Below are 26,428 nucleotides of genomic sequence, written 5' to 3' on the forward strand. Positions count from 1 at the left end.
GGTAATATTGTTTGTCGTAATGAAAGGCGTGAAGATATGGGTGTTGAAAGAGACATGTCCTTGGGATTAGGACTGAGGAAGATAGATCCAAGTGAATCCAGAGCTTCATATTATGGGGTCCCTGTGTCTACAACCTGATCCTTTTGTGAGGATGCAGGAGGAGTTTGAGGCAAAGGTGGAGATCTTTCTTCCATCTGTTGTGAGGAAGTAGCAGCAGTGGTTATAGGTGACATTTGTGTTGTCACTGGCAGTGGCTCTGGGATCTCATCTTCCAGAGTTGTCTTTAATTTGGGTTTGGGGGGCTTTCTGGATGTTTTCTTTTTGGTCTTTTTGGTAATGGCAGGTGTGGGTTTCAAAGCAGTGGTTGTGCTGCTATGATCACCTGGAGCAGTGGGCTCAGCAGCCGATACTTGAGGAGCAGTATTATCTGCTAAAGTCTGCTCAGGCACCTCTGCTTTTGTTTTTGAAGGTGTTAACATTCTAGAGAATGTTTCAGGTGTTAAACCATTTATTTGAAAATAAACACCTTGTTTGAGCAAATTTTCATTTTCCTTTCCAAATTTTTGTTTAAAATAGTAGCTTAGAAACCTTGGAAAGAGTAAAAATGATTTGCTTTCAACATTTTTTACCAAGTCATTAAAGATCTCATGAGAATAGTTAAAATCTTCATTGTTTAAAATAGCATAACCCATGCATTGAATCTTTAATGGTATTTCGTTAAATGCAGTTGTTTTATTTGAAACACACATCAACAGTGTGTGAAATAAAAACCTAGGTGCAGAAGGGAAATAGCCTTTTTGTAAGGTATCTCTTTTTGGTTGTTCTGCATACCCCCTATTCAAGAAATCAGTTTTCAACTCGGTTTTAGAAAAAGAAGTTTTACCTTTCTGATCATCGAGTTTAAAGACTTCTGAGATTGATTGTGGTGTAATTTGAATCGCCTTACCCTGTATAGAGGAGTTGATGGCTATGACAATGTCTTCTTGTTTTTCAAGGATAACATTTTTCCAGAACTCTCTCTGGGTTTGTTGGTAAATGGGAGCATCTGCTATTAGCAAAGTTTTGTACTTTGATGCAGATAAGGTGTCGGTGATGGAATCGAAAGTGTTGGTGGTAGTGGGTTTTGTGAGTAGACCCAAGTAATTGTGAGGGGATTTGTATGGGATTTCAATGGGTTCAGCGACCATTTGAGTGGCGTCTTTGGAAGCAGAGGATGAAGATGATTTTGATTTTGATTTCGTCATTTTGATGAAGAAGATCAAGGAATGATTTGCGATGCAGAGTGGGAAACTGTTTTGAGAAGAGAATTTTTGGAATTCAATTCGACAGTGAAGCCCTGTTTGGGGTTTTGGTCAGGGTTTTATTTAGGGAAAAAGTGAATGTTGATGTGGCAGCGGTTACAACGATCTGATGGCTAAAAAGTGAACAAGTGCCAACCCCTGATGAAAGGTTAAATAATGGAGGACAGTTGTTTTGAGAGCCACTGATGGATCAACCATCAGTAGTTACAACGGTAACAAATGAAACAGTGGGTGATTTTTACTATCAGTGGATAGCATATCAGTGGATAGAACACTAATTTTGAACAACAGTGCTTATCAAGAATATGAGAGAGCAGGGGTTGACTTTCAGCAGTGGATAGACTTTAGAAAGCAGATGTTTGAGCACCACAGTAGTTAAGGGTAAAGAAATGGTAAGGATTTGAAAGACCATTAAGTCAACAACTGTTAGTGCAACAGTGTTTGAACATTTGACAAATAAAATTTGAGCATCTGCTTGTTCAGATGTGGGAATTGATTTTGTCTTGTGTAAACACAATATCATGTCCAACATCTGTTAGTATACATCTGCAGAAATGCTATACTTAACAAATTACATTTTAGATGCAAATTATCAAGTTTCATTTGTCAGCAGTTTTTCCAGGGATTTATGTTCTAGGTTTTACCACATGTTTTTGAAGCTTTTATAAATTTCTGAGAGTGGTTTAGTATCCCAGATGATGAAAACCTTTTTACTAAGGCTACTCATTTTGTGTCTAATTATTTGAATTAGAACATGAGTATCTCAGTAGTTTGAAATTTGTTAATAATCTATTTTTGATCTGTGATAAAACAAACTAGAGATTGATATGACCTAGGCACTAGTACCTTTTCCTTTTGATATATTTTTAAGGATAATATCACCAAAAAAAATAAAGGTTCTATATCCTGGCAGAAGATTGATACTTTTACTATCAAAAACAAGTAAAAGTACAAAATATATTATTCCAAAAAAAAAAACAAAGAATAATATATCCTGTTTTATTGAGAAAAACCTTTTCAAGAAAAAAAAATAATTAATGGTTATTCTAAAAACAACATCAAAAAGAGTTCTGGTATATTTTCCAATTAAAACACATAGTCATATCATTCTCAAGTTTTAGGAAAATGGTCAATGATTTGAAATGGTATTTTGTGTGATCATTTTCTTGTTAATTGATTGCATAAAGAGGAGACATGTGAGGATTCTGAAATATTTGTCTAGTCCTGTTATCAGTTTCATCATTGGTGATCCTAATGTTACCTGAACTTCCCTAAATCATTGAATGCACATAATTGCTTGATGACCATTGTTTACCCAACTTTGGACTATTAAGTGTTTTATATTTATACTCTTTTCTTTTGACTTCAAAAGTTTTGAGATAAACACACCTTTGAGTTTTGTAATTTTTTTCTTCTTCCCTTTTTACCCTTCCCATTCATAAGTACTAGAATACTTACTGGGAGGTTTTTATTGGAAAAATACTCAGACCAGAATCATTTTACAGCAATGTTTGGAGAGACTTAGACATTTTGCATATGCTTATGTCAAATCTCACATCACATATGATTTAGTCTGCTTTTCATCTGATTTTCTTGATGTGTTTTAAACAGAGTTGATTTGATCCTTTTTAACAGGATTCTCAACCTGTTTTTCAACACATAAGATGTAATAACTAAAGTTTTAATTTCCCTCCTTTTATGTTAACAAAAAAAACACTATTGTTTTTATGAAACTGGGTTTTTGTTGACAGGAGGTTCATACCTTAGTATTAAACACGATGGAAACAGCACAAACTTCATATTAACACTTGAAATCAATTTTGTAAAGGAAATGATTATACCATAGTTATCAGACATATTTTCAGATCTGAGCACTATAGGTGTTTTATGCATGATATCACTTATTATGTGAATTTTGTGTGTCTTATGACATCTTGGTTGTTTTACAGAGTATCTGAATAATCATTTTGAACATGATTTCTCGTTACTCTGTTTTTCAACTAAATACAATCACCCTTAGTATCAATGAATTTTGAGTTGAACTGTTATGTCAAATTGATTGTTAGATCGAATTTGACTGTCCGAGCTCTGATACCAATTGTTAGGATCAGAGGTTGTCATGATTGTGTTTGCTTGTATTATTTGAACAAATCAATAGAAATGAACAGAGTTTAAGTGCAGTGGAAATGAACAACAAACTTTGTAAACACAATCAAAGGAGAAAATAGTTTTGATAAACACTTGCTTCATATTAAGCTGAATGATTACAATTAAGTCAAAAGATTACAAAGCATGCTTAAAAAACTAAGCTCCCCCTCAGCCTGATACTCCATGGTTGATTGCACAAGATGGAAGGATTAGACTAGAGGAGAAGAACCCACTCAGTCAATCAAATGTAACAGTACAGGGTACTATTACATTTATAGGCAAACCAAACCACTGAGGCATCTCAGCTGACGTCACCATGAAAGCGACATCTAACAAACTAACAAACTCTATCTACTGTTCTATAACTATTGACCATACAGACACTGATTGCATTCTAATCACTGATGTATAAACACTGATTCTTCATTCCACTGATGTAGTCAACCATTGTTGTTTGAGCATCAGTGCTTTCTTCAAAGGGTGATCAGACCTTGAATGGGTAGTGCTTCAATTCTTCAGTAGTGCTTGGATTCCGTCAATAGATTGAGCTTCAGCCTTTAAACTTCATCAGTTCATTAGTGGCAGTTGTTCTATTGAGCAGTACTTTGAAGTCTATCAGATGCTAGATGACCACTGTCAAGGGGAAAGCTTAATGTAAACAGCTGCTTATTATGAATCCACTGTTGTGATCCGGTTTTGGCTTTCATTATCTGTTCCTCTGGTAGGGTTCAATCCCAACAAAAAATTGGAAAGGAAAATGAAAATTTGCTCAAACAAGGTGTTTATTTTTGTTAGTGCATGCATCTGTCGACTTCGTCTTGTATCGAGTCTTGTTCTAGATAGGTTAGATCAGGCCACGTAGATCGAAAAAATAGGAGAGTTTATAGCTGATTTCGCTTGAAAGTGAGAATGTAAGAGATTCCGCTTGAAACAGTTTGGAGCGGAATCAACTTCATTGTGATTTCGCTTGAACCATTTCAAGCGAAACCCCTTGGCCTATAAATAGCCATCTCGAGCGAAATCTCTATGGAGTTGTTGTAAGTTCTTGAATTCCATACCGAGGTGCTGCCGGTGTGAAGACTGATTGTAATTGTTGTTATTTCAATCTAATCAGTGTTTAAAGTGAAGATTAAGCCGTTTCTAAGTCAGTTTCTTGTTTTCCGCACCTGAAACTGATCAAAACTTCTCTGATCGACTCGTTCGGGTCAAATACACGATCCTACAAGTGGTATCAGAGCTCAGGAGGAGGAGTTCTGCAGTTTACAACTGGATTTCATTGAATTTTCTATCTTCTACACCTTCTTTCTTCAACAGAACAAGTTTTACCGGTCAAAACCTGATCAATTTTTCACAGATTGTGTAAAAGTGCATATTAACAAAGCCTAGAAAGTTACAGACCGAAATTCACATTAAAAATGGCAAAAATGAACTCGAGAAGTGATTCCGCTCGAAAGTACAGTTTTTGATTCCGCCCGAAACTGTGATATTGTTTGTTTGATTCCGCTCGGAAGCACCTGATTCTGCTTCAAATGTGAGATTCCGCTTGAAAAGGTTCAAGCGAAATCAGTGAGTTAGCTGCAATCAGATTCCGCTTGAAGGGCATTTGAGTGATTCTGCTCCAAAGGATTTTGTTGGTTATTTCGCTTGAAAGTTAGTTAGTGATTTCGCTCCAACTTGCTTATTTCGCTTGAAAGGGAAACTTTGTTATTTCGCTTGAACTGTATCTGGGTTATTCCGCTTGAACTTGACTGTGTTTAGAAATTTGATTACTGAAACATGGATAACGATTTTTACAACGGTTTTGCTACTCCGACTACTTCGGCATCCATTACTCAGAACATGAACTTAGAAAATGAAACCGGAACATTACAAAAGCTCCCAAAGCTAATGAGTATAGAAGAGTACTACGGATGGAAAGACAGATTTGAAAACTGGGTTCAAGCTAACCATCTTAGATCTTGGGAGTGTATTCTGAAGAAGTATGTCTTACCACGTACTAGTCTGTAAGTTAAGAAAGCAATATCTGAGTTAACTGATCAAGAAAGAGATATGTATAGAGCTGAAAAGATGATGATTAGTCTGCTTCAGCAAGCTATCAAAGAAGTCATATTCGTATTGCTTCAGCATGACAAAACTTCAAAATCAATTTGGGATGCTCTTCGAATCAAGTTTGAGGGTAGTGAGAATATGATAAAGAGCAAAAAGGCACTGCTCAAGAATGAATTTGATCTATTCAGGAGTTTGCCCGGGGAAGATACCAAGAAGCTAATTGAAAGATATTGCCACTTAGTTCGATCCATGTCGATGTTGAGCATAACCAAAGATCGTGAAGAGTGGGTAGACTAGTTAGCTGACGCTTTACCGCAAAAGGAATGGGGAACTTACTTGATGATTCTGAAGAACACTGGGGTTTATGATGGGTTAACAATTTCTCAGTTCATCGAGAAGATTGAGAGTCAAGATCTGGAACAGCAAAAGATTGCAAGGATGAACAATCCAAGTGGTCAACAAGACGTGAAAATGTACTACAAGGGCAGTGTTCCAGAAGTTGAAAGAAGCCCGAAAATCCAAACTGCATTTAGTGCTGGAGATTCAGCTGAAAAAGTTGATCAAAGTTCAAACAAAAGTAGTGGATTCTTTTCATATCCGAGTGTTAATCCCAAGAGTTCATCTAAAAGTTTCAGTTCTCAAAGTTCTAAAAATGGAAATGGTTGTGTGATACAATGCAACATTGCATTGAATCTTCCAGATGGTCAAAGTTTTTCAGAAGAGGTTGCTAAAGATCACATGGCATTACTTGGTTCCGTGCTTCTATCTTATGAAGGCTTGGTTGCAGGGAGGATCGGAAATCCTATGCTTACAAAGGAGGATTACGATCAGATAGACGCTGAAGAGATGGAACTAATGGACATCAAATGGTGTCTAGCTAGTGTCCTTAGAAGAGCAGAAAAGTTTAAACTAATTACTAGGAGAAATGATTTTCTTGATGCACATGTTTCTACTTTAGGTTTTGATAAATCTAAAGTTACTTGTTTTCGATGCAGGGAGAACGGTCATTTCAAGAGGGAATGCAAGAACAGAGAAGCTAGTAATGAGAAGAATCCATTCGGAAAAGATGATTACTACCGGAAAGCTATCTATCAACAAGTTGGTCAGCAACAGCAAGAACCACAAGTGGCTCATGGTAGAAAAGTGATCGAGGATTCAAAAAGAGCATGTCTAGGGAATCAAGAAATCTTTAACTGGAACTTTCAGGATGATGAAAGGCTACCGGAAGGTTTTAGTTAGGATATGTTTACAGATGAAAAGGGAGATTTCAAAGCGTTCATTGCTAAGATAGTAAAAGAACCAGATATGTTTACTGAATGGATGAAATCTATTGGTGTGACTGTGAAGAATGAAGAAGAAAAGTCTGTTTCATATGAAGAAAGTTCACAATGTTTAGATGAAAGTTCAGAAAGAGAAGTTGTCTTTGATCAGACACCATCTGATTCTGGTTCTTCAGATGACTGTTCTGACAAATCAGTAGAGTTTGATCAATCTCCAACTGATGACAACACTGATGATGAGGAAGAAAAACATATTAATATTGAAAAATCTCATCTCTCTCCTAAAAGTTTTCATTTTTATTTTGCAGATCGCTTGGAGAAGCTGAAAGAGAGAAGAGCAGCAAAAGAACAAAAAGAAATAAAGTCTGAAAGTGATGCTGAAAAAGATGAGATTGTTTGAAATGTAGAAGTTAAAGGTGCTGCTGAGGAGATTGATGAAACAAAGAAGGTAACTGAAGCAAAAAAGGTGGTTGAGAAGATCATTGAAGTTGAAAAGATTGTGGAAGTCATCAAGCCATGCTCAAAGTGTCTTGAATCCTGCAAAGACTGTGCAGCAAAAGATGAGAAGCTGGCTGAGCTTGAAAAGATGAAAGATCAATTACTGTTCAATCTAAACTACGTGAAGGAATGGTACGATGTTTTGAATAGAACAGTAACTGGTCTTCAAAAGACAAACTCTGATAGAGAAGAGGCTTTGACAATGATGAATGCTACAATGATGTCGAAGCAAAAAGCAATTAGTCATTACATTGAAGAATGTGCTACACTGAAGCAAGAGTTGGAGTCTGAGAAAATTGAGATTGAGAGGATCAGATGTTTATTACAAAGTATTCTAGTTCTGATTATCTTATTGATCGAATTTATCCGACTGTTGCAGGTTTCGAAGCATTCAAAGACGACAAGCCAAAGAAGAAAGATACTGGTAAGAAACCGAGTGTTAGCTATAACAAGTGTCCGCCTCCGATCTGGGAAGGTTATTCTCCCAGAAAACCAAATGAGGAGCAAGTCGAAAAGCAGTCAATATAAAGTTAAAAACCGATACAACTGATGAATTACCAGAAAACATTGACGTCACGTTCACCTCGTCTGACACTGATCATGAGTCTGAGTTAATCAAAAAGGTGGTCGATCAGGTGTTGGATACTGATGAGGAGTCTGAGTCAAAATCTGAGTCTGGAGGGTCAAGTTCGTCAGTCAAAAGTTCAAAACGGATGGTTAAACGGGTTTACAGTAAAGAGTTTTTGTTATCAAAATCGAATTTGAATGATGAAACATTCGAAGTAGTTTATACTTTGAATGATTCTTATATTATAACAAAGAGTTTCCTATAAGAAGTGTTAAAACGGAAATGATTAACAAGACTTTCAAACTAATAGAAATTAATATTCCTGAATTGAAAGTTTTGAAAAATCTTGAAAAACCTAAAAAATACACTTCAAGAGTTCAACAACGTTTAAACAAGAAAAAGGGTTACAATTCTGGTTCTGGTTTTCAAAAGAAACCAAATCATAATGGTAGCTACAAAAAGAAAGGATTAGGTTTTATCCCACCAGAAAATTACAAAAATGACAAAAGTTCTAAAACAAATACAAAATTTGTTTCAGGTGGAAGTGCAGAAGAAGAACAGAAGAAACCGTCCTGGAGACAATCAAATCAGGAGTTTCTTGCTGAAAAAAAGAGAACAGGAACTGGAGTTTTTCACAGAAAAGATACTCGAACATGTTTCAAATGCAATGAAGTTGGTCATATTCATCAATTTGTTCTCAAATGGCAAAACCAAAACAGGGAGTTTCTGAAAAATTGAAAGAAAAAGTTGTCGATGTTGAACCACCAACTGAACAGTTCAAAATTTTTGAAAATTCTACTCATGAAGTTGGTGAGAGTTCAAAGAAAAATTTTATAAAAAGAAAGTTAAAGACAACCAAATGTGTGTTGTTAAGAAGGATGATGTAAAAGTCGGCGATGAATCTGATTCCACAAAATCAGTGGAGCCACAAGTTGAGGTTAAAGAAGAAAAATATGTGCCTTCAAAAGATGATGTTGAAATTCCATCTTTGAAGTTTGAAAATATTAAGAAAAAAGTTGGTAACGTTGAGATTTCAAATCATTTTTTTCTGATCAGAAGGAATTTGATATTGAAAAAGCATTCAATGGGAATGTTAAGAAGATTTTTGGGAAAATGCTTGATGGGAAAGTAAAAGGGGTTAAAGATTTCTATGCAACAAAGAAAGCAACCTATAACCCTACTGAACAAGAGTTGAAAACACCCAAGGTTGGTAAGACTTGGGTGGAAATTCTTTTCTGTTGAGAAATCATGGACTTTGCCAGAGATCCCAAGTTTGTAATCGTGGATCAGGAATCGGCATCATTCTTGTTATAATAGTTTTTGGTGAAAGAATTTGAAATTGTTGAAATTTTTACAGGTGAAGGACTATGCCGGAGCTTCCAGGTTGGTAAGTGCGAAGCAGGAATCGGCATCTTGATTGGTAAAATGGTTTGTGTAGAGATTTATTCCTACATGTGATTAAATGTTGTAGATATTTTTGCAAGAGGTACAGAGGTTGCATAATTGCAAATGGTAAATCAGGGACATTAAATTGTACTTGATTTACTACTAGTGATTAAAAATGAACAAGATGATGAACCAATCCCTACTAGTGATAAAATCAACTAAACTCAATTTCCGGAAAAATCATTTTGATTAAAACAAACTTAAGTGTTTTGAAATCTTAATGAGAAAATGGTTTGTTGAAAGGGGGAGTTCTGATTGTTTATGCCAAGTGGATGGTGTTTTGACGCGATTTGATATCGGTTGTCAACTTACTGTATAGTTTGTTTTTCAAAATTTGTTTCTTCTAAGTGGGTCAAGAGCTCAATTTGTTATCAAATTTCTTAATGTGTTTGCATTTTAGGGGGAGTAGAAAATTTCAGAAAATCCAAAAACATTAGAAAATTTGAAAAAGCCAAAAACATGATAAAAACTCCAAAAACGAGTTTTGTTGTATAAAAGAGGAAATGATAGTACATCAGTGGACTGTCACAACATACTAAAGAAATGGAAAGTTAAAATGTGGTAAACAATCTCACTGATGATGTGCCAGTAGGTTTTTGCACATTTAATAAATTGTGACGAGATATAAACCTAAATTCAAACTTGCTTATTTTGTGGGTAACAACTTTTTGGATATATGGGTAACCCCCGAAATCTTGTTTGAAATGTCCCTCTTTCTGAGATACTAGGTCTTTATACTCAGTGATATCTGGGGTATTATCCCGGGACTTCTGCTGAATGGAAATTCTGACCTAGTCCCCGTATAATACTTTCTGCAAATGCTTTGAAATATAGCCGCCCTCAGCAAATTGATGAAACAATAAAATTGATAGTCATTGCTGTTGAAACAAAAGATCCTCTAAAGGGGACACACCAAAAGTCGAGTCGTCATCTCTCTGCTGAATGGAAGTTCTAACCTGAGCTCTCACGGTTTTGCATCTAACCCTTTACAGATATCATCTGTGGTATACTCACCTGTAAGACTGAATATTGGGATCTGGATACGGGAGTATATACAAGAAATGGGACACGCAAATAAGTTTAAGTTCTTAAGACATTAATATCGTATCTCGAAACAGTTGAACTTTGTGTGAAAATTTAAGTGGACCAATATACTGACAATCTAGGTGAATTGTTTAAAACTTAAAATGAAATGAAGCTTAACGGTGTTAGTGATTTGTCACATATACTGATATGATCCTCTTACACAAACTCACAAAAATAGTGTCTGTAAATATTTCTTTACTGCATTACATTTCTCTTATTACAAAAATCCAAAAAGTTTTTTAGTATGTTTTAGCATAAATTTTGAAAAATTCAAAAAGATTTTCGACAACTGGTATTGAAAAGCTGATTTTCAAAATTCCGAAGTGCTAAACATGATGACCAATTTGTGAGAGGGAGTTTGTTATTAAACAAATGTTTTTTTAATCATTTTTACAAGTGGTTCATCAAGATCAATTAGATGGATTTGAGGGAGAGTTAAACTTAGTGCATTTTTTTTTAAATTAAATTTGTAAAACTTACTTTGAGGTGATAGCCTGAGTTGAAGGTGAGCCAGGTGACGATCTTGGAACAACATCAAAGCTGAGTGTTAGTAGAGCCAGGTCGATCGATTCCGAGAAGCTTGAGCTTGTAGAGTCAGGTTCCGATACCTGAGAACTCGATGGACAAGGTTTGAGCCAGGCAACGATTTGAACCTGTGAAAGCCAGATGTCGATCCTGAAGCAGATGATGCTGATGAATTTTAGAAATGCCAGCACATTGTTAAGGGGAGTCTGTTGATGTTGTTAAAGAAATTGAAGCCCAAAGACTGAGCAAGACTGAAGATGCGAAGACTCGACACGTACGACTCGTCAACATCTGAGGGGGAGTCAGTTAGCGCATGCATCTGTCGACTTCGTCTTGTATCGAGTCTTGTTCTAGATAGGTTAGATTAGGGCACGTAGATCGAAAAAATAGGAGTGTTAATAGCTGATTTCGCTTGAAAGTGAGAATGTAAGAGATTCCGCTTGAAACAGTTTGGAGCGGAATCAACTTCATTTTGATTTCGCTTGAACCATTTCAAGCGAAACCCCTTGGCCTATAAATAGCCATCTCGAGCGAAATCTCTATGGAGTTGTTGTAAGTTCTTGAATTCCATACCGAGGTGCTGCCGGTGTGAAGCCTGATTGTAATTGCTGTTATTTCAATCTAATCAGTGTTTAAAGTGAAGATTAAGATATTTCTAGGTCAATTTCTTGTTTTCCGCACCTAAAACTGATCAAAACTTCTCTGATCGACTCGTTCGGGTCAAATACACAATCCTAAAATTTTCAAATAAATGGTTTAACACCTGAAACATTCTCTAGAATGTTAACACCTTCAAAAACAAAAGCAGAGGTGCTTGAGCAGAATTTAGCAGATAATACTGCTCCTCAGGTATCGGCTGCTGAGCCCACTGCTCTAGGTGATCATAGCAGCACAACCACTGCTTTGAAACCCACACCTGCCATTACCAAAAAGAAAACATACAGAAAGCCCCCCAAACCCAAATCAAAGGCAACTCTGGAAGATGAGATCCTAGAGCCACTGCCAGTGACAACACAAATGTCACCTATAACCACTGCTGCTACTTCCTCACAGCAGATGGAAGAAAGATCTCCACCTTTGCCTCAAACTCCTCCTGCATCCTCACAAAAGGATCAGGTTATAGACACAGGGACCCCATAATATGAAGCTCTGGATTCACTTGGATTTATCTTCCTCAGTCCTAATCCCAAGGACATGTCTCTTTCAACACCCATATCTTCACGCCTTTCATTACCACAAACAATATTACCCTTGTTGCATGCAGTTGATGTAGTTCAGACACAAACCAGTTCCTCTCAATCACCTATCACTAAGAGTGCACTCCCACAAGTGACTGGGTCTGATATCTATACCTCTGCTATCCCAGCAACAATTGAGGAGGTTACACTGCAGGGATTACAAGTAATTCCTGACAATAGTTCAAGTGGAGCAGCCACTACAAATGTTGAACCCACTGGTTTACATTTGGACAGTGGCTACATTCATAAGACTCCCTTGAAGGCAATTTCTTCAATAGCACCTCTGAGAACCACCAGTGAGTTTGTTATGCCCACTGGTATCTTCAAAAGGCTATCAAGTGCTGAAGGAAGAAGACCCTAGTACCAAGAACAAGGGGTATCAATGAATGACTTTTGGGATTCATTTCCTAAGTCACACATTGGTACAACCACTGCTGGTGGGGAATCAGATGATCCCATTAACTTGGGTGATGCTTTAAAATATCAGGAATTGACGGACAGAGTTGAAACTCTAGAAACATCAGTTGCTGAAATAAAGGATATGGTGCAACAGCTGCTAAAAGCTCAAAAAGCACAATCCACTGCTGTTCCAACTCGAGCATTTGCAAAACCTGCACCTGCTGCAAATGAGCTATGGAGTGTATTCAAACCCCTGCTTGGAAAACAAAAATAAATGGCTGATCAACAGCATGCAATACATGTACAAATGCTGACAAACATGGTGGAGTCAAGGTTCAAAGATACTCAAGCTGACATCAAAGCTATTAAGGCTCACATACAAAGCACCACAGGAAAAGTTCCTCCCACTATCAACTTCATGAATAACCCCTTTCTAGATAATGCCAAAAAGGGGGAGAAAATCAGGTGGAAGAAGAAGGGAATTGAGGATGGTGTTTATATTGAACCCGAAAAAGATAGCCAGACTAAAGCTGCCGTATCAACACACACCACCTCACCACACACCACCACAACCACTGCCCTACCACCGTCATCATCTATGATCACATCACCACCACCAAAACCAAACTCACCACCAAAAACAGCCACCCCATCATCTCCTCCTGCCAAAAAGCATAAGACAACAGATGTTACAACATCTGTTGTAGTGACAACAATGGTTGAAACATCAGTTGTTTCAACAACTGTTAGTCAGACACTTTCCACCACTCAAATCACTACCATTTCAACACCTGCTCAAAAGCAGAAGACACCTACTGACACATCAGTAGCTGTAATGACAACAGAGGTTGAAACACCAGTTGTTTCAACAGCTCTTAGTCAACCATCTACCACTGCTCTCACCATTCCTACATCACAACCAAAATTCCCTTCACCCATAAAGCTTTACACAAGAAAAAGGAAAACAACTCAACCAAATAAGGACAAATATGATCCTATTGCTGCAAAATATCCACTGGAACTGGAAGCTGTAAAAAATGAGATGAGACAATTTTACACTGAGGATGATCCTTCAAAAAGAAGATTTCCTTCTCTCATAGGCTTCATAGTCCCAGAAAATATGGATGAATATCTCCAGATCAAAGCAAGGCAGGCTAAGATAAAAGCCAAACTTGAAAGTGAAGATCAAAGTGACAAATCCAATTCTGAAAAAAATGAAATTTTTGCTCACTAAAGTCAAACAGATGGAAGTCTATGCACAAGATCTGAGCAAAGAAATGTCAAATTTACCACCCAAAGCAGATCTACGAAAAGAAATGAGAAAAGAATATCTTGCATACATCATGAAAGAAAAATTCTATCCAGCTGAAGAAAAACAGTTTGAAGAATGGCCAATAGTTGCATTAAAGCATGAGGCAAATAGAATTGAAAGAATCAAAAATGATCCAAGCAAGAAGAGGACAGCTCCAAACTGGAACAAATATAAAAAGATCATTGCTGACCTTACATCTGAGTATAAAAGAAAGAAGCAGGAGCTGGTGGATGCAAAGGTGGATACTGCCACAACCATAGCAAAATGGACAAAGCAGTATACCGATGAGGCTTATGAAAGGCTGAAGAAAAGGAGGATGATGGATTCTGACACTCCAAAGAAGCCTGACTACAAAAAGCCAGAACAGCAGATTAGTGCTCCTAAACCACTGATCACATCAGCAGATACCCCTATCCTTGTGATAAACCAAGAAAAAGGAAAACTGTTGACCAGTGAAGAAGAAAAAGAAAAGGAAGCTGAGTACTTTACAGAAGCCATCAAGAAAATGGATCTAAAAGAAGATAGCTCAGTGAAACTTCAAAACCTTGTCAAAAAGGTATTAACCAAACCTGCATCACCAAACACTTCAGCAGACATGACAGCCATTGAGCTAGATCAAAAGAAGAGACAAGAGCAGATTGAAAAAGAGACTGCAGAAGATATAGCTGCAGCAAATGATGTCATCAAAATGGCCTTCAAACAAATGTCTGCTGAAAGTTCACAACTTTTCACAAGGCCAATATCTCCAAACTCATCAGTGAATAAATCTCTCCCAAGAAACCCATTGGATTCAAAAATACTAAAATGGATGTCTGATCAAAAGACCCATGTATTGACCCTATTCATATCCAATGGTGAAGTGAAGTACATATCAAGGAAACAAGCACTAGGCCTTGGGGTTGAAGATCTACAGGATCTCCTTGAACTTACACTGTGCAGGGATGAGGATGACTCAAGTTCCAAGGACTTTGAAGTGGAATTTAAAAGACAAGTTAGGGAACTTCTGATGAGAAATAAAAATCCAGAATAATGAAGGGTTTTGGCATTATCTGTTCCAGGGGGAGATTGTTGGGATTGAACCCTACCAGAGGAACAGATAATGAAAGCCAAAACCGGATCACAACAGTGGATTCATAATAAGCAGCTGTTTACATTAAGCTTTCCCCTTGACAGTGGTCATCTAGCATCTGATAGACTTCAAAGTACTGCTCAATAGAACAACTGCCACTAAAGAACTGATGAAGTTTAAAGGCTGAAGCTTAATCTACTGACGGAATCCAAGCACTACTGTAGAATTAAAGCACTGCCCATTCAAGGTCTGATCACCCTTTGAAGAAAGCACTGATGCTCAAACAACAGTGGTTGACTACATCAGTGGAATGAAGAATCAGTGTTTATACATCAGTGATTAGAATGCAATCAGTGTCTGTATGGTCAGTAGTTATAGAACAGTAGATAGAGTTTGTTAGTTTGTTAGATGTCGCTTTCATGGTGACGTCAGCTGAGATGCCTCAGTGGTTTGGTTTGCCTATAAATGTAATAGTACCCTGTACTGTTACATTTGATTGACTGAGTGGGTTCTTCTCCTCTAGTCTAATCCTTTCATCTTGTGCAATCAACCATGGAGTATCAGCTGAGGGGGAGCTTAGTTTTGTAAGCATGCTTTGCAATCTTTTGACTTAATTGTAATCATTCAGCTTAATATGAAGCAAGTGTTTATCAAAACTATTTTCTCCTTTGATTGTGTTTACAAAGTTTGTTGTTCATTTCCGCTGCACTTAAACTCTGTTCATTTCTATTGATTTGTTCAAATTATACAAACAAACAAAATCATGACAGCCTCCGATCCTAACACCTTGTGTGAGTAATCACAGAGTGACTTCAAGATAGCATCCCTGCCAAATAATTTTTGCTCTAATTCTGCATTCTTCTTCTCTCCATGATTCTCGTGTTCCTCCTCTTCTAGACTGGCCTGATCATCTGTTTCATCTGCAGCTTCTAGCATTTTTTTCTCCAAATCTGAAATTAGAAGGGACTGACTTTTGGTTTGTGCGGTAGTTATAGGTGTTGCTCCAGGCAAGGAAACGTCGCTGGGAATTTCCTCCATTCCCAAATCTGTCACTGGATCCTGGTTTTCATCCTTAGCTTCCTTTGTTACATCTGTTCGTCTTTCTAGCCAAGCTTCCTTGATTTCTGCTATATCCTTCTTCAAGGCTATCAAAGAATCAAGCTTAGCAATAATGACTGCCAACTGGTCAGTGATTGGGTCTGGATAAACACCGTCTTCCTTCTGATTATTTTGAGTCTGCTCCATCTTCGATTTCCCGGCAATGGAACCAACTGATAGAACCCCAAATCAAACAAAACTAAGTTATAGATTTTATTGTTGTAAATTGAAATACTACAAGATAGAAGACCCGATTCGAGATGGGTTAATCTCCAAGAACAAAGGTATAGATACCCAATTAGATAATAATCATCAACATAATCCCCAAAAACCAGAACAAAGATATAAATAAGCAATAATAGCAGTAATAGTAATAGCTGGCCCTTCAGCTCCCGTAATAACTGGCCCTTCAGCTCCCATTTACCCATCAGTTTCCCTTTTCAATAACTGTTTTAACCCATTAATAAATCTGACCCTATTTCCCACCCGTATAGGAATCGGGTTTGTATCATTGTTGATCAACCAGGTTGCTGAATTAAGCTGCTGATTAAGGGCTATTTTATCAAAACAGACTACTGATTAGAAAGGACAAAACAGGCTGCTGAGTAAGCACATTTACCCAACTTTTAAAGGCTTTTTTCTCACACAAGCATTTTATCAAACAGGTGGTCTGCATATATATTTAACTAGTCAGCTTTGTTACCTTAGGTTTAGCATATACACTTGTGAACTATCAGGTGGTGTTAGTTTAATTAATTAACACAATCAGTTCATCAGAAGGAAAAAATAAACTAGAAGGTTATCTTGTGACGAAATGAGAAATTGAATTGCAGATTTAACGTGTTAGTTTGAAAAAATAAACTAGAAGGTTATCTTGTGACGAAATGGGCTACGTGGAGTACTCATGACCATGCGGGGAAGCAGTGGTGGACCCAGGTATTATTATACATAGGGGTGCGAACGATAGGTTTAACCAAATTTTCAAGTGGTGCAATTAGAATTTTGCCCTATAAAATACATTTTTTTTTTCAAGGGGGTCCGGCCCCAGAGAGGAAGAAGACATGTATCATAGTTGTCTTCTTTGTGATGTGAAGTACGATACGACCACACTTCTCATGAGTCTGACAAATTTAACAAAAAATCAAATCATTTAAAATTAGGAAAAAGGATCAGATGAAATTTGAAGTTTGTTTGATTTTTTGTAAATAACTAAGAACGACCTGTAAAGATTGAATACTTGCGGGAGATTATTTTGTATTTTACCCTAGATAGATTCAAAGAGGAAAACCGTTCAATGTTTCTCTTTGATCTTTCAAGTGTACCAATTTAGGGCTGTTAATGAAATAAAAAAAAAATAAATAAATAAATAAAACTGAAATCGATATTTAATTATTAAAGATGTCAATTAGACGGGTCTCGGCCTGGTAATCTCAGTCTTAATAATAAAAATAAAGTATAAAATGAGTAATGTAGTGCATAACATAAAATGTTACAAGTAAAAAATCTATAACATGCTTGAAAAAACATAAATTGTTTTCATACACCAAAAGGTGATTATTTAATTTAAATTAAAATATGCAACTCAAGTTTATAATCATGAAGTTATCAAGTAATGCGTTGTCATTTAATTCAGTAAGGGCTTGACTCTTTTACTTCTCTTGCTTTGGGCCCTCCTCTTCACTAGATTTTGGGCCCGGATATTTTTTATTGTATTGGGCTACCTACTTAACTCCAAACTAGGGATATATACTTTCTGTTTTTTTTTTTTTTTTTTTCGTAATTGTTTCAATCTTAACTTTTAATTTAGTAATGGTAAATTAGTATAATTAGTCACTCTTAGAAATAAGTGATAGACAAAACAGGTGTTACTGTGTTAGTGGGTCAAGCCAGCCCATTTTACTCAGAAATTATATATGGAGCGGTTTTGACCCATTATCCCGCCGCGGACTCACAGTAAGCGTAAATCAGCATCAATATCTTACTAGAAATTAATATTTGCTACTTGATTTCATGCATCAATGATAAGAAAGAAAATTCAACACTGTCATATGGAACATGAATACAAAAAAAGATTGTGCAACAGGATTTCCAAAATTCTTTTGTAACTCACATATAAAGAATTAGGAATCAACCCAAACAGCGCCTACAAACAATTTCAACGGAAATTGAAGTACAAGAAACAAAGAACGGTTGAATCTTTATAAAAATCCTTCAAGTTCAACCATAATCTTTGAAAAGGCCTAAAAGAAACACAAATATATAAAATAAAGGTTTGATGTTATATATATAGAAAACTATGGGGTTGAAAGAGTTGTAATTTACTGAGATTTGTTTAAAAGTTCATTTAAACTAAGGCTGGAAAAACGGTCAGGTCGGGTAGGGTCATGTAATCGGTCCTACTACCGGGTTTGGTCCGTCAGAAACTGGTTGTTATAAGTTATAACAGGGGTATCAGTTTGGATTGGGTTCAAATGGCACATTTAAAAAAAAAAGGATTCACAATATACTTAGCAGAATACAAGGATACTAATGCAACTAAAAGACAATACTGGCATGTTAGCATGATCAGCAGCATACTAACAAAAATAAATTCTTCCCTACTAGTTTTGGAAACCAGATTAACAGAGGCAGGTACTTTCTGATCTAAATTTCTTTTATAGTTTGTTGAATTCCTTCTGAAATACTAACTGATTACATTAATTGGAAATATAACTTTGTCCATTACATTGCTTTGAAAACAAACAAACGTACCCAGTAAAATCTCACTTGAGCTATATGTAGGGTCATTACATTACAACTAACAATCATGTCAATGTAGTAAAAATGTATGATAAAAAACTACCAGTATATAAAAAATACAAGTGTGATACCATACTTATTTATAGTAAATTCATATCTTAGAGCTATTTGTAGAGTTGGGTCATTACCATATAAAGTCTCGAGTAATAATCATATTAATATGATTACGTAATACCACTGAAAACTACTAAAATCATAAAATTACCATTGATAAGAAGTACATAAACACACATACACACCATATAACAAATACCTTACGGTTAAAATCCTAAAAGCGACAACAAAATGAAAAACAAGAATTTGATGATATATATGTGAATTACTTGCATTTGAGTGGATCTATATGGCTCCTCTTCCTATCCTCATCTTGTTAACTCTGACCATGATTGCAACGTGTATCTTGTCCACGTACTCCTCAGCAAACATGAAAAGCTTATGTCTCCACTGCTTCTTTAACATCAAAACAACAATAACACCCCAAAATCCTGTTGCATAACCACATATTATGTCCACATAAAACCATACCTTGTTGGGCTCATGAGCTGCTTCATACTTTTTATTGGGAGTTATGGTTGGGTCATCCGGATTGGAGCAATTCTTTGGCAACGGAGGGCCACATAGATCTTTGTTCCCCGTATATATTGATGGATCAATGAGGGTCTGCAACTGATTTCCTGTTGGAATTTGACCTGACAAGTTGTTGTTTGACAAATTCAAGTAGCTCAAAAAAGTCAAAGCTGCAATGCTTGGTGGGATCATACCGCCCAACTCGTTTCCTGATAAATCAAGAGAATTTAATGCTTTCATGTTTCCAATGTCCTCTGGAATGCCTCCACTAAGATGATTATTGGCCAAATTGAGACCCACCAATTCAGAAAGTGTAGTTAATTCTACAGGTATCTCTCCAACGAATTTATTGCTTGAAAGGTCTATGTTATTGACATAATACCATGTATTCGTATATTCAAGAGAACTGCCTTTCATAACCTGAACCAGCCCCTCCTCAGTACTCTCACTAAAACCAATACCGTAGTAATGACCGTCACGCATACCTTGCAATTCTCCTAGACAATGAGGGATTGTTCCTGTTAAGCTGTTGTGTGCAACATCCAAAATTTGAAGATCTATATTTGTGCACAGAGATCGAGGAATTCCTCCAGTGAAGTTATTCTTGTGTAACCTGAATACCCGCAATGATTTAATTTTTTCTCCAATCCATTCTGGTATATTTCCGCAGAATGCATTATCACCCAAATCTAAGACACATAACTCACTTAAATTCCAAAGTTCTGCAGGAAGCTCACCACTAAAGTTATTATCATTCAAGTTTAGCGATCCTAATTTTGAAAAGTGCCCTATAAAACTTGGAATGATGCCACTTAACCCATTTGAGCTTAATCTCAGGAACGCCAGGTTTTGCAGATTCTTGAAACATTTGGGAATTTCTCCAGTTAACCTATTTTTGGAAAGATCAAGATAAACTAAATCTGTCCTCTTGCACAAGGACCTTGGAATCGACTCATTGAAAGTGTTATTTTGAAGATATAACACTTGTTCAAAAAAATCCTCATCATCCACATTGGCAACCCCATTAGGAAGGTTGGTTAAAGGTCCGCTTAGGTTGTTGTGGGAGAGATCCATGAAAGGAATGATGGGCATCTTTCGCAACCATGTGGGCAGAGGTCCTGAAATGGCTGTATTAGATAAAACTAATCTATGAAGTTTCCTCTGATTTTGAAGCCACTGAGGAAATCCGTTTCCAATCTTGCAAGAACTGAGATCAATATCTCTCAACTGGAATGGAGGAAGCCACTCACGTGAAAAATTCAAAGTCATTTTAATGTTAGAAGCTACATTGAACTCCTTCAACATCGAGAGATTAGCGAAATGGGATTCATAAATTTCTCCTTCCAAAGAATTATAAGAGACATCAAGAGAACTGAGTTTAGAGAGTTGCCCAATTGAAACCGGAATACTCCCAATTAACCGATTTGAAGAGACATCAAGAAACTGGAGTTTAGAGAGTTGTCCAATTGAATCGGGAATAGTCCCGCTTAACTTATTGCCGTATAGAGACAAAGCTGTTAAAGCAGCTAATCTTCCGATGGATTCTGGAATTGAACCGCTCAAGTCATTTCCAGAAAGGAAAAGTTCCGTAAGTTTCCCAAGGAATGTCGGAATGGGACCCATTAAGTGGTTATAAGATAGATCTAACAATTGTAACATTTTTAATTTTCTCAGAGATTTCTGGAATTGAACCGTTCAAGTAATTATAAGATAGATCTAACACTTGTAACATTTTTAATTTTCTCAGAGATTCTGCAATTAAAACTGTTAACTCGTTATTAGATAGATCTAAGTTTTGGATATTAGAAAGGGTAGTAAGATTATGACGAATATGAGATAGATGTGTCTCTTTGAGGTCACAGTATGACAAATGGAGCTCTAATAAAGAAGGGATCATGCTTAGCGAGTTTGCAAAGTTGGATGCAGCACCAAGAGGAACGAATGAAAGATCCAAGAATTGTAGGGATGTCATGTTTTGAAAAAAGTGAGGGATTTTACCTGTGCAAATATTTCTGCTAAGATCCAGGTGTTTGATGTTGGAAAGTGTAGTACTCAAATTACGAAGCAGACCACCATCATCAATTAAAAGACCACAATATGACAAACTTAACACTTTTACTGAAGGAGCCATGTAAAGCACCACATCAAGGACTTTTAATCCAGTAAGATTCATATAACTCAAGTCAAGATGCTCAAGTAATGAAAGGCTAGAAATCCAGGTCGTATCATGTACACTGAGCCGATCGTAACAATATCTTGGGGATGAACCAAGATCGAGATTCTTTAAATTGGAAAGGTTTCCAATGTTATGAGGAATGATACCAGAAAAACATGCATTAGAGAGATTGAGGTAACTGAGTTGTTTCAAGGATCCAATAAACCCAGGGATCCGATTTCCTTGAAAACTATTCCCACTCAAGTCCAAGTATTTTATATGCCTCAGCTCTCTTAAAGAAGTGCCCATTTTTTTACTAAGTAAGTAAGAACCAAAATCACCTCTAAGATGAAGACTTTCAACATTTCCAGTGGCACCATCACACATGACTCTTTCCCAGCGGCAACAATCATTGCCAACCCATGATGACAACATACCATAGTCATCTCTGACACTGTGTTTGAATTTGAGAAGAGCAAGCCGCTCATGCTCAAAGCAAGCCACCGTGCTATTTATATTGCGAGCCCCCAAACAAGTATTTGTGGTTGCAACCATAATAATAGTTACAATAATAAATTGGAGCCCCAAACCCCACTGATCCCCCATTATTTAATCCCACAACCCCAATTAAGCTAGAAAAACGAGAAGTATAAAGGTGAATTCTTATGATGAAGTGATGGGTTTTGAGATTAACTAAACAAATTTCATTTATAGATGAAGACATGATAGAAAAGTAATTCCATGGAAGACTTGGAAGTCAATATTATAAATTATATCCACAAACTAGTAAGCTTTGGGTCCTACTCTGTTTTTCTTTCTCTTCATGCAACAATTTTAAATTTCCCGTCTCCTGGATATTTTTCATTTATCTAAAAATATGAATTGATAAGGGCACACGGGGTGGTCCGTTATACCACCCCCATCACTCGTTAAACAAGAACGGAACACCACCGTCGGCCTAAGTATCACTCGTTAAAAAAATGAGTTGAAAACATAACTCGTGAAACTTGAATGTATCCATTGTTTGCATGTGTGACACCTATGCTCTGGACCCATTACATGTCCTATTGACCACCTTTTTTTTGACACGTGGAACACCCACTGCATTTTTGTGAGAGTAATATGCTATCACTTTGGAATTTAAAATAAAAAATTAAAAAATATTGGGAGTGATAGAATCCCATCACTAGTGATACCCCCCCCCCCCCATTTCTATCACTAGTGATAGAATATTGGTTGTACACATGGCATGACTTGATTGGATAGTGGGAGTGATAGAAATCTATCACTAGAAACTACCCCTCCTCCCCTAACTGATAAGGAATACTGAATACAATGCATTCTATTCAATTCTATCATATTTAAGTTATTAATGAAAACAAAGAACAAAACGCATCATTGGATCAACGGACAAGATTTGTGTAGCTTTTGACCATGTCAATCATCCTTCACCTATATATCTTTTGCGTTTCTTCCTTACGTGTGCTAGCTTCTTGCTAGTTTTGGTGGAATAAAATCTCTTTTGGTGTTCAAAAAAAATTGGTCTGATCTATATTTCAGAGTAACTTTTTATCTAGATGGGTCAAGCGAGTTGGCAAATTTAACTGACTGGGTTGGATCTTAAGTTTTTTAGTTAAAATAATGTTTTATAGACAATTTAGAAGAAAGCAATGTTAAGTAGACCATTTTAAATGAGCTGAAGTTTATTTCAACATGGAAGGTCTTGCGAAATATTTATTTTGTAAAGGGCACGACACACTGGTATATTTTATAATTTAACGAAGAGTAACATGTCATTTTCGTCTCTATAGTTAGATGAAAAGTGTCACTTTTAAGGGTCGTTTTGACCGGTCTGGTTAGGTCAGACGAAGCAACTTTTTGCAAGAACCATGTTATTTTATTAACAATCAATTTTTTAAATTTAAATATTTAACAGATCATAAGCATCAAATACACATTTACCAGAAAGCTTTTGTGTGGGATTCTGGAATCTAGCTCAAACCAGACAGGTCAGGTTGGCCCTAACAGCTTTCTGTATAAAAAGAAAATTATAGATAACAGTGTTAAATATAATTGCAAAAAGTATATTCTTTCAATAATAATCTGGCTTATTGAATCTAACAATTTAACACATTTTGCGCACAACACAGACATTTGGGCAACTTTTGACATATTTAATTCCTTTCCTTTCAAGAATTTTTTTTTTCAAGTTAGAAATAAAAACATGACCCAAATCACGTCATCCATATTTAATACCTTAGAGTGGCTGATGTTGGAATTAATCTTGATGTTGTTGGTTCAGGCCCCACTCCACACACACAACACGCATTCACAACTCACTTATGTGTCACACAACACACACTCAAACTCTCGCGTATGTGCCTATTATGAATGTGAAGATGTATAATGTGCAGAGAATGGAAAAAGCTTGCTGTGATATATCTGATATTCAAAGAAAGGATTATATTTTTCAATAAACAAATGTTTACATATGTAGCCTACTACACTAACAAACACAACGAGACCCACTCTTCCACCATGTGCACCATCCATATCCTCAGGTGACCATTTGAAACGTCACCGATAACGTGTCGACCCATGACCCGTAAACGAACCCGATTAACCCAACAGATGTTACGGGTCGTTTACGGGTCAAGGGTCGTCACGTATCGGGTCATGGGTCAGCATGTCTACAAATGAACGGGTCATGGGTCAAAGTTGAGGATTAGATCACCGGTTTAGGGTATGTTTGGCAACAAGCTTTTAGGGGGTTTTAGGAGTTTCAAGCTTCAAGCTTTAAAGAAAAAGCTTCAGGCCCAATAAAAGCCTTGTTTAGTTGAAACAGGCTTCAGGCTTTTAGATTATTTGAAAAGCTCTTTTTGAAACCTGGTGGGAGTAGCGTTTAAAAACCTACAAGCTTTTAGGGTTTAAATTACTTAAATAACCTACAATCCTCATCATCCCAGATTGAAAAAAAAGATCGATCCAAACAAATGTTGGAAATTTGGTGAATGGATATTAAATATATTTATAATTTAATGAAATTATAAATATTAATTAGAATATTCATGTGGTAAATAAAAGAGTAACTCTTAAGTATTTAACTAGTTTTATTAGAGTTTTTAAGTCTCTAATTAAGTGACTAATTAAATGAATAATTAAGTGAATCCTTTCACTAGTCTTGTTCAAATAGTAGGCTATGTGCCTTTCTTTTTGTTAAAAACAAGAATAGGATATTGCTTGAAACATGAAGAATATTAGAAGTAGTATGAACACTTGAACACCAACTAGAGAGATGAGTACTCTCTAATTGTTTCCACCACATGAGTTCAAACACTACAATTACCGGATGTAACCTTGGGCTGGTGAGCCATCTCCGGCAGTACAGACTGCTTCGGCTGTTGTACCCTGGGAGACAAACGCTTCATCTTTAGTAGAGGCGCGAAATCTGTTTTAAGGGAAACGTGTTGAACACGTGCCTCAACCAAAATCGTCAACGTTTTAGTGTGCTCTTTGTTGCAGTCAAGGAGTATTTTTCAAGACTCAAGATGATGAATACTCGAGTCTATGATGTTATCAAGTGCGCGTGAAGGACCCATCAGAGATGCGGCTTGAATCAAGATTGGTATATATAATTATATTTATATTCTTTTATTTAGTTATTGCAATCGGTATTGTACAATGATATTTCCTACGAATAACGAGAGTCTCATTATGATATATTTTGTAATTATATTTTACAAAAGGTGAACCTATTTCCTACAAACTTAAAACAGATTTCATGAGATTGTTGGTACAATCTTAAAAACCGTATATATAAGGATTTTGGGTTTACGAAAGGATTTATAATAGAATAAAAAAAAATTTAGAAGTTATGATCTTATAAATATTTTTTTTGGGAAATATGTATGTAGTACAACTTGTTGTGTTTGGATATTTTTTTTAGATTGAGATAAAATCTTAAATCCTATACCGTGGTATAAAACGAATAGTTTTGGTTCCAACGTTTGGTTTGAAACGATTTTGGGAATCGTTAATTTTTCTAACTTTTGTGTTAGATCGGGTTTATTAGTGTAAACCATACGTTTTTTGTAAACATTAAATTCTCTAACATGTGTGTTAGACCGGAATTATTGGTGTCAACCATACGTTTTTGTAAACGTTAAATTCTCTAACATGTGTGTTAGACCGGAATTATTGGTGTGAACCATATGTTTTTTGTAAACGTTAAACTCTCCTAAGTAGAGTTTTTTATTACTTTAAATAAGAGTTTTATGTTACTTGATTAGAGTTTTATGTCTCTAATTAAGTCTCTATTTAAAGTAGACTATTCATCCACCCATGAATTGATATGAACAAATAAGTCTTATAATGATTTTTGTAATCATTTGTCTTCTAACATGTGTGTTAGAAACGTTCATGAAACGCGTTAGTTTGAAGCAATATTTTAATTGTTTAGTTTCTAACGGTGTATTAGAAATGACTTATTTATTTGAACCATATATGTGTTTTTAGCAAGACGAATTAACATTTTGTGGAAATGTTAATATTTCTAACGTGCGCGTTAGAATTTCTGTCATTTTAATATGATTGTTAAAAAATGGTTAAAATACAAATGCTTTGAAATGTTTTATGCAAACATTTTATATAAGTAATTTGTTGTAGCATTGATTTTAATGCTTTGTATGATTTAGAAATAAAAGGTCATACATTGAAGTTGATGTTTGATTGACTTCAAGAATTAAATCACTATAAAGTGATAGTGTAGTTGTGTGGGATTCGTTACCAACTTTAATTTGTGATTTCTAAATCAATTTGAGTGAAATTTTAATTACTAATTAAACTCTTCATATAGTGAAACTCTTGAGTAGAGTTTTAATGGTGACATTT

The 26,428-nt window shown here is 36.1% G+C and overlaps 2 protein-coding genes across 2 annotated transcripts; both read right to left on the reverse strand.

Moving 5' to 3' along the window:
- Window positions 1–19,155: 19,155 nt before the first annotated feature.
- Window positions 19,156–21,006, reverse strand: LOC110883961 (receptor-like protein EIX2). The gene has a single exon (XM_022131627.2). The coding sequence runs from the start codon at window positions 21,004–21,006 to the stop codon at window positions 19,156–19,158; it is 1,851 nt and encodes a 616-aa protein (XP_021987319.2).
- A 7-nt stretch (window positions 21,007–21,013) lies between these two features.
- Window positions 21,014–22,144, reverse strand: LOC110880507 (receptor-like protein EIX2). The gene has a single exon (XM_035978118.1). The coding sequence runs from the start codon at window positions 22,142–22,144 to the stop codon at window positions 21,014–21,016; it is 1,131 nt and encodes a 376-aa protein (XP_035834011.1).
- Between the last annotated feature and the right edge of the window lie 4,284 nt (window positions 22,145–26,428).

The sequence above is a fragment of the Helianthus annuus genome, chromosome 10 (genome assembly GCF_002127325.2).
Source record: "Helianthus annuus cultivar XRQ/B chromosome 10, HanXRQr2.0-SUNRISE, whole genome shotgun sequence".
Taxonomy (NCBI): domain Eukaryota; kingdom Viridiplantae; phylum Streptophyta; class Magnoliopsida; order Asterales; family Asteraceae; genus Helianthus; species Helianthus annuus.

Excerpts from the sequence above, each read along its gene's own strand:
- LOC110883961 (XM_022131627.2), bottom strand. The coding sequence starts at position 21,006 with ATGGGTCCCATTCCGACATTCCTTGGGAAACTTACGGAACTTTTCCTT.
- LOC110880507 (XM_035978118.1), bottom strand. The coding sequence starts at position 22,144 with ATGGGGGATCAGTGGGGTTTGGGGCTCCAATTTATTATTGTAACTATT.